Consider the following 10,000-nt stretch of genomic DNA (forward strand, 5'->3'; position numbering starts at 1 on the left):
CCTTTGTCCCCTCATTGTTGGCTTCCCTGATACCAAATCTGGGCGGACAGCTAAATCTCATTTCCTTGTCTTCCTCTTCCGGGCCCATATGGCTTCTGTGTGCATGTCCATTACCCATCGCATATTACACATTTTCATCTCTCCCAATATCCCTTTATTCTTTATATCTGGCTGCCCCATTCTCTCCGTCTAACACTCTCATGTCTTCTCTCTCTCTCTCTCTATCTCTCTCTCTCTCTCTCTCTCTCTCTCTCTCTCTCTCTCTCTCTCTCTCTCTCTCTGTCTACCGCTGCACTTTTCTCCTGAAATTGCTCTCACACTCTTTCCTATCAGTGTGTTTTACCCTTTAGGGTTAATTTAGTTCAATTAGCTGTGTTTTGAATAACACAATGGACTTTATTTTGTGAAAGGAAAGCTCCATTTCAGCGTTTAGATTGCCTCAACAATGGAAACAGCCTGCAGCATGTTGCCTTTGAAATGGAGAGGCAGATGTGAGGTTGTGTCTCTGAAAGTGCGTGTGCATTCACACGTGTGTATGTCTATGCTTGTCTCTATACATCCTATTCATGTGTCTTTGAACTTACTTCCAAGTCTGTCTTTGTGCGTATGCGTGTGTGTCTGTGTGCGTCCGTGCGTGCGTCCGTGCGTGTTTTCCTTATACTCAAGTGGGTCATTCACATCAATACCAATCTACCTCACAATATGACGGGGACAAAGCAGCCAAGCACTCCATTTGTCCACTGGGTGACTCAGGATGTAAAGAAAGTTACTTTAAGCGTATATGACAAATAAGTAGCGAACATGCACTTTCTCAGGCAGACACATTACAGACTTTCACGCTGAGTCCCAGTAAAAAAGTGGAAGGCTCTAGAGTTTCAAAGTTTTATTAGTTACAGTCTCTCTGCTTGAGTGCATGGCTGGTCTACGTTTTCATGCTCCTTATAGTAGAGTCGTAGAGGAACTGCATTCACCCCAAAGGAAATTAAAGTGTCCAGATCATATACACATGCATGCATCATACACACATATATACATTCCTAAAAGCATAGGAGGAAGTTCTAGTTTCCTAGAGTGCAACGAAACACGGTGGAAGATGGATGAGGTTGAGGTGCTTTTTGTCTTTGGTGTAACAAACACTCTCTCACTCTCTGAAAACCCACCTCTGTCTCTTACTCCCTCGTCCTCTTTTCCCTCTATCTGCTATTTCTCTTCTCTCTCTCTCTCTCTCTCTCTCTCTCTCTCTCTCTCTCTCGCTCTCGCTCTCTCTCTCTCTCTCTCTCTCTCTCTCTCTCTCTCTCTCTCTCTCTCTCTCTCTTTATATCAGGTTATTCAGTTTGCTCTAGGTTAACTAAGTTCAATTAGCCATGTTTTGAATAGTAGATCTTTTTGTGTGTGTGAAAGCAAACCTCAATGCTAATTCAACAATGCCAACAGCCTCGCTCTCTAACCCTCATCTCTATCACTTTGTTAGATGTAGCGATTTTAGCGTTTAAACATTTGCCCCCTCCCTCCCTGTTTCTATCTCACTCTCACGCTCTCTCTCTCTCTCTCTCTCTCTCTCTCTCTCTCTCTCTCTCTCTCTCTCTCTCTCTCTCTCTCCGGAGGGAGTTTCAATTCTCTTTCCCTTCCTCCATCCCTTTCTTATCTCTCAAGGACATGGCAGGCCTGTTGAAGCCGCAGGACAGTCGATTATTTTTATGAAAGGAATGCACCATTTTAGCATTTCAACAGTTGCTCACTCTCTCCTTTCTCCCTCCCTCTCTCCCACCTTCCCTCTCTCCCTCCCTCTCTTTTCTCACCCTTCCCCCCTCTCCCTCTCTCTCTCTCTCCCTCCCTCCTTCCCATAGGACATGGCGGGCCTGTTGAAGCCGGAGGGGAGCCGCATCCTGATTAGTGCGCTGCGCGACCGCTTCCCCGACATGCCCATCCACGTGCACACGCACGACACGGCGGGCGCGGGCGTGGCCGCCATGCTGGCGTGCGCGGAGGCCGGCGCGGACATCGTGGACGTGGCCGTGGACTCCATGTCCGGCATGACCTCACAGCCCAGCATGGGCGCCCTGGTGGCCTGCACCAACGGCACCAAGCTCAGCACCGGTGAGTCACCGCACTGTTGTTTAAATCAACACTGATGAGGTTTGTAATCTGCATGGGTTGTAATGGTGCACCAAGGTGAACACTCTCGCAGCAAATTATTGTTTATATCAACACTGAGTTTTAAGTCATCGAAGGAAATTGTACATACATGGTGTGGTTTAGTCCAGTGGTTCTTAACCTTTTTTTCTTAACGCACCCCCTTCCCTGTGTCCAAGACAAGCCGCGCACCCCCAATCCACGTGTGTGCGCACAAAAAAATGATTTTAGTGATTAATTACAATTATTCTTGCTTGGGAAAATGAATCAATGCCTTAATTTCTTTAAATGGGGATCAAAATGTGTTTCAATATGGTTTTGATTTGGCCTAACTATGTTCCTAAGCAGAATGTTGGTTGCAACCTCAACACAAACAAAATTCGGTGCACCCCCTAGAATCTCTGGTGCACCCCCAGGGGTTGCCCGCACCCCAGGTTAAGAACCACTGGTTTAGTCAACTGCAACAAATTGCACCAAGCTCAACACTGGTGAGTCACCGTACTGTTGTTTAAATAAACTCAGAGTTTGGTTAGCTGTGCCAACGGCTCCTTGCTCAGCACCGGTGATTCACCACACTGTTGTTTAAATCAACACTGATGAGGTTTGTAATCTGCACCAAGCTCAGAACCAACCAACCCATGCACTGTTGTTTAAATCATCACTGAGTTTAGAGTCATACTAAATCCACTGAGTTTGGAATCATACTGCATGCACATACTGCATATAGCACTGGACTCCATGCCATGTATGTGTGTGGTAGGCTGTAGTAGATATGCACTTGAGTATCTCTATGAGGGCACTTTATGTATGCCTATTGGCCAACGCTTTGTCGTCACTCCCTCAAAACTCAGTCCGCGTTGCATCCAAAGATTCAAAACAAATCAAATAAAGTCTGCTGCGTTGTTATTGGCCAGCCAGTTTCAGGGCCTGGGGCACTGTCAGAGGCTAGACCCACTTGCAGGCAAAAATAATTTTGGCCGCTGGCGGGTGGGGCTAGTTTTCTATGTTAGTTAGCTGCAGCAAGTTCCACACCACTGTTGTTTATGTCAACACTAATGGATTTGATGTGAAACCACTGAGCTACATGTCTAGGCCGATAGCTCAGCTGCTGTCACATCTGTATGAGGCTTTGGAAATGAAAGAAAGTGAAAGTGAAAGCTGTAACGCCGCATTATGTAATAACGGTGCAATATGTAATAATGTAACAAATTATTACATAATGTGGTGACAATCGCCGCATTGTGTAATAATTTACGCATTTCGTAATACATTTCTTGAACGCATTTCGTAATAACTTTTTTCTCATCTTGTAATAAATTATTACAAAATGCGAAATTTATTACGGAATGCGGCCGCAACTTTTTTTTTTGATGGAAATGTAATAAGATGGTGCATTATGTAATAATCTATATGGATATGTTTTTTCTGCACTTGGATTCAGTAGGCGCAGCACACACACATAGTCTCAGTGACATGTTATAGTCACTGCCCTCTATCTCTCTCATTCTTCTTCAGTTCTCAAACTGCTCGATAGTCGCGAATGATGCGGTTAAAACCGTTAAGAAATAATTTCACAACTTGTTGCGTGCAACGAGTCCAACGAATGTCTCGCACTTTCTGCTACATTACACCAATTTACAGCGACATTATATAGCCAGGTCTAAACACTTCACGAGGTGGTGAAAACTAAATTAAATATCTAAATTAAATATCTTGGATAGCCTATATAGACCTAGGCCTAACTAGATTTGTTGCAATACAGATTCATTTCTCTAGAAGCCAGAAGTGTTCCGCTGGACTGACGAAACCGAACACGATCAAGTTTGCAACTTCTTTCCCTCGTGCGCTGTCCGTCAGCACCACCTGTCATTAGAACCGTCCGATTAGCTTTCATTACGTGCTGAGGGAAAAACTCTCGCCATTAGCCTATGTGCTGTTGCAACTGTTGTGAGGGATATCACCAAATAATTTAGATAAAAGTCAGAACATTATTTTGGCAATGAAAGGCACACAGGTGGCTGGAAGCTCAAGCAGTCTTCAGTCTGTTCATTTATGTTTTTGGGTGCTCTTGGATATCGGGGATCAGTTCATGTAGAGAGAAGAGTTCATCCAGGCACTCCAAAATAAGGTGCCCAAACGATAAGTTATATTAAAAAGCCTTTAATGGTACTGGGCTGGGGTTACATTAAAAAGCCGACATGTTTCGACCTCACCAGGTCTTCATCATTGAAAAGAAAGGCCTCCCTTAAATAGTGACATCACCACATGTGACCCATTACGCACTACACACATTTGCTCACACCATAGAAAACAAAGATTAAAAATAGCCTGGGGTAATAAGTGATGCCACAGAAAAAATGACCAGAAGTACAAATAAAAATCACAAAAAACAAGTAAAATCAATATCCTCATTTAGACCAGGATAGCGCATCCAGTTGGTGTATCCAAAAAGTCTGCCTCTGATTAGGCCTAAGTCTTTTTAGCCTGTCCCCACCCCTCGGAAGAGGTTTGATATGCTCGACGCCCTGTATGCGCAGCAGAGCAATCATTTTTTACCATGGTATTCATATGTGTCGCCATGGGATAGTCAAAATTGGCCCACTCTGATACCATATTTATGTTCTGCTAGCCTATTTCGCATGCGCCTTTTTGTGCGCTCCGATATAAAAGAACCCTTCAGCGCAAGGACAATTAGGCGGTATATTGACAAATGTAGAATTGCAATTAATGAAAATCTCTCTGTCCATATTCATTCGTGGTTTTAGTATCCACAAAAGATTTGGCTTGTGTAACATTTGGACATGTGGGGGCAGTTAATACATCTATGAACTGTCGTAACAAAAAAAAAGGGACGGGACTGCTGCTGGCGATGATGTTTGTTTTTGGTCAATAACGTGTTGCGTTGTAGGGAGCGCGCTTCACTGTATGCGTTTTGGATGGCTTCCTTGGAATATTCATTAACTAATATTCACTTTCTGGATTTGACGATATAAAAAAGACGCGGAGGGACAGCTGCACACCACCTTATTCAGAAAGGCGACCTCTCGGAACACCATTCTGAGAGCGGATTCATTCCATCCCCCGCATCTCATTAGAAATATTCCACACGGCCAATTCCAGAGATTAGGCGTATCTGTGATTTCGAAAATGATTTTCACGAGCAGGCCGAGCTGATGGAGAAAAGATTCAGTGATAGAGCCTATCACCCTGAAGCCATCCAAAACGCATACAGTGAAGCGCGCCTCCCTTCAACGCAACACGTTATTGACCAAAAAAGAAACATCATCGCCACCAGCAGTCCCGTCCTTTTTTTGTTACGACATATAGTACACAAGCGACGCGGATCAGGCAAATTATTAAGAACAATTGGTCCATTATTGAAAGTGATGCGCAACTACGTGAGGTGTTCCCAGAACCACCCATGGTGTCTTTAAAGAGTGCACCCAGCCTAGGAGATAAATTAATGCGCTCTCACCTACAGGTGAATGAAAAAGAGAGAAACCTGGCTGCGTAAACCAATCGGCACCTATAGATGTATGAACTGCCCTCACTGCCCAAATGTACACAAGCCAAATCTTTTGTGGATACTAAAACCACGAGAGAATACGGACAGAGAGATTTCATTAATTGCAATTCTACATTTGTCATATATACCGCCTAACTTGTCCTTGCGCTGAAGGGTTTCTTTTATATCGGACGCAAAAAAGGCTCATGCGAGATAGGCTAGCAGAACATAAATACCTGTATGCTATCAGAGTGGGCAATTTTGACTATCCCATGGCGAAACATTTCAATGAATATACCATGGTAAAAATGATTCTCTGCTGCGCATACAGGGCGGTTCAAGCATATCAAACCTCTTCCGAGGGGTGGGGACAGGCTAAAAAGACTTAATCAGAGGCAGACTTTTTGGATACACCACTGGATGCCATGGCTATGCCATGCGGATCCTGGTCAAATGAGGATATTGATTTTTACTTCTTTTTTGTGATGCTTTTTTGTACTTCTGGTCATTTTTTTCTGTGGCATCACTTATTACGCCCAGGCTATTTTTTAATCTTTGTTTTCTCTGGTGTGCGCAAATGTGTTTAGTGCGTAATGGGTCACATGTGGTGATGTCACTATTTAAGGGAGGCCTTTCTTTTCAATGGTTTAACGTAGCCCTGATGAAGACCTGGTGAGGTCGAAACATGTCGGCTTTTTAATGTAACCCCAGCCCAGTACCATTAAAGGCTTTTTAATGTAACTTCCCGTTTGGACACCTTATTTTGGAGTGCCTGGATGAACTCTTCTCTATACCTTAACTGATCCCCGATATCCGAGAGCACCCAAAAACTTAAATGAACAGACTGAACAGATTGCCAAAATAATGTTCTGACTTTTATCTAAATTATTTGGTGATATCCCTCACAACAGTGCAACAGCACATGGGCCTAATGGCGAGAGTTTTTCCCCTCAGCACGTAATGAAAGCTAATCGGACGTCTGATGACAGTGGTGCTGACGGACAGCGCATGAGGGAAAGAAAGTTGCAAACTTGATCGTGTTCGTTTCGTCAGTCCAACGGAACACTTCTGGCTATAGAAAACGAATCTGTATTGCAACAAATCTAGTTAGGCCTAGGTCTATATAGGCTATCCAAGATATTTAATTTAGACAGAATCCTTTCAAGCCGTGCAGCATCAACGTGGTCATATAGCCTACTGTCTGCACTTGTTCCGTTGCCTGCCTCATAGCAGAGAAGGAATGGGTTGGTGTTGTTGAGGATTTGTAAGGTGGATTATGGAAAGTGAAGACTTATTTCTTTTTATTGATACCTTTTTGTTTGGTATAATTACGGACAATGCAAATAACTGATTTTTGTGACGTTTGGGCATTTTTGGAAGGAATATAATCGAATTAGTCCCGCCGCTTGGGTTATTGTTTTTTCGAGTGCATGTGGATGAGCATAGGCTATTGAATTTGATTGCAGCCTAATAGGCCTACTGAACAGTGGACTGAAATTGAAAAAAGGACAAAGAGTGGCATTTTTCTCGGTGCTATGACTTCTTGCTTTGCAAGAAGACAGTCTCCTCACTCCACGGGCAAAAAGCACCATGGTCAGACCCTGGCGCGCATGTAGGCAGACATGAAAGACTCACTACTCCACGGGCAAATATCGGGAAAAATTAAGCACCACCAGCATGGAACAGCTCCCCACGAGTCACTTATAATGGTTGGTCTTTGTCCTGGGATTTGATTCATGTTGTTTGGGGGAAAATATTAAAATACCCTTTGTAATGTTAAGAATATTTCCAAAGAGCCAAGATGGGCTTAAGATCAATATGGGCCAGGTTTGTCCTCCGTGCGTACACACACACACACACACACACACACACAACACACACACACACACACCACACACACACACACACTCTCTCTCTCTCTCCGTCTTACTCTCTCTCTCTCTCACTCTCTCTCTCTCTCTCTCTCTCCTCTCACTCCTCTCTTTCTCTCTCTCTCCTCTCTCTCTCCTCTCTTTCTCTCTCTCCTCTCTCTCTTCTCTCTCTCTCTCTCTCGCCACAGACCCACGCAAGTGCAAGACAAGTTTTCACCTCCTCGTGAAGTGTGGTAGACCTGGCCTATTTAATGTCGCGGGTAAATTGGTGTAATGTAGCAGAAAGTGTGCAGACATTCGTTGGACTCGTTGCACGCAACAAGTTTGTGAAATTATTTCTTAACGGTTTTAACCGCATCATTCGCGACTCTCGAGCAGTTTGAGAACTGAGAAGAATGAGAGAGAGAGAGGGCAGTGACTATACCATGTCACTGAGACTATGTATGTGTGCTGCGCCTACTGAATCCAAGTGCAGAAAAACATATCCATATAGATTATTACATAATGCACCATGTTATTACATTTCCATCAAAAAAAAAAGTTGCGGCCGCATTCCGTAATAAATTTCGCATTTTGTAATAATTTATTACAAGATGAGAAAAAAGTTATTACGAAATGCGTTCAAGAAATGTATTACGAAATGCGTAAATTATTACACAATGCGGCGATTGTCACCACATTATGTAATAATTTACTACATTATTACATATTGCACCGTTATTACATAATGCGGCGTTACAAAGCCCAACTGGGAAGCTCCAACTCCCATTGTCATTGTGACGCAGCACTCCACACCACACAAGTGTTCACTGCACACTGCACAAAACTAAATTGCATTTATGCCTCACCCGTGCAAGGGGGCAGCCCCCAATGGGTACCTCAGTCGGGGTACCTCAGTCATGGAGGAGGATGAGGGAGAGCACTGGTTAATTACTCTCCCTACCAACTTGGCAGGTCAGGAGTCGGACCGGCTACAAGTCTGACGCCCTAACTGCTTACCCATGACTGCCCCAAGTCAACACTAATGGATTTGACTTACACTTAGACTTAGAGAGCTAAGACGCTATCGCATTTGTATGAGGCTTTGGAAAGGAAGTTTACTAAGCACACCATGATGTCGGTCAGACTGTTGAAACCGGTGGACGTTTTTTAACATAGTTTGCCCCAATGTAAAATAAAAGGTTTTTAAATACTCCAACTGCCTCGACCCAAAAGAGAGTGCTATGGATATAATTCTATGTCTAGTCAATGAAGCCGTAAAAGGAACAGCCACTCCTGCACTCCTTCAACCTGGAGAAAAGACTATAGAGGACTCGCTATTCTTTCAAGTCAAGTTAAGTCAGCTTTTATTGTAAATTTCTTCATATGCACAAGTCATACAAGGAAAATTAAATAACTTTTTTCTATATATACCATGCCAAGACATAGACATACACAGGACTGACATTTTATAAACTGACAAAGTGCAAGACAGGACAGGTAACAGTGATGGACTGGTCACAATGAGTGATTAATAATAAATGCAAGTGAACATTTAACATTGAACATTTAACATGTTGACAAGATAAGATAAAAATAGCATATAAGACATTACAATAATAAGACAATAATAATAATACAATGAGACAATAATAATAATAATTATAATTATTATTATAATAATAACACAATACTTTCCTCTTGCCATTGAGGTTTACTAACGTTCTGCCGCCAAACTCTGCTAGTTGGCATCCGTTGCATCAGCATCAGTGATTCACTGCACTGTTGTTTAAAAAAGTCAACACTGATGACTTCAATTGGCACCAAAGACAGCAGACTGTAGGCGAAGGAGTCATCATACTACACGCATGCAGGGAAGCCGACAGGGGCGGGGACAAAAGGGTCATTTGTGCCGGACCCAGGGAGAGAGGGGGCCAAGAATTGGATCCCCATTACATTGTATGTATTGGGTTAGGGGCCCTTTCAGATGTCTTTGTCCCGGGCCCAGCCAAAGCTGTCAGCGGCCCTGCATGCATACAAACATGGTTTGGGAAGCGTCACCAGCGGCACGAAGCTCCAAACCTGTGAGTCAGTGTTTTGTTGCTAAAGTCAACACTGATGTCTTTAATTTGCACCAATGACAGCAGACTGTAGGCGAAGGAGTCATCATACTGCAATACAATACGAACAATAGATACACAAGGGGAAAAGTGCAGAATATACGCCATTCTGATATGTCATACCATAGAATAAGAATGACACTGAAATTGTTACCAGCCCCAGCCAAGTTTTACCAGCATTTGGCCAGTTGGCAGGTGCCAGTGTCAAGCCCTGTACTACACGCATATAAACATGATTTGGGAAGCTTCACCAGCGGCACGAAGCTCCAAACCTGTGAGTCAGTGTTTTGTTGCTAAAAGCAACACTGATGCGTGTAATTTGCACAAACGACAACAGACTCTATGCTAAAGTGTTTTCATACTACCCACACTCACGCATGTACTGTATGCAT

General features: G+C 43.4%; 1 protein-coding gene across 1 annotated transcript in view; it reads left to right on the forward strand.

Annotated features, from left to right (window-relative positions):
* Nucleotides 1-10,000, forward strand: part of pcxa (pyruvate carboxylase a) — a 300,166-nt gene that overhangs the window by 234,723 nt on the left and 55,443 nt on the right. Inside the window, exon 16 of the mRNA XM_063203143.1 lies at nt 1,848-2,097. Coding sequence (XP_063059213.1) covers nt 1,848-2,097 — 250 coding nt within the window. The remainder of the gene's footprint in view (nt 1-1,847; nt 2,098-10,000) is intronic.

Source organism: Engraulis encrasicolus, chromosome 7, assembly GCF_034702125.1.
Source record: "Engraulis encrasicolus isolate BLACKSEA-1 chromosome 7, IST_EnEncr_1.0, whole genome shotgun sequence".
NCBI classification, from domain to species: Eukaryota; Metazoa; Chordata; class Actinopteri; order Clupeiformes; family Engraulidae; genus Engraulis; species Engraulis encrasicolus.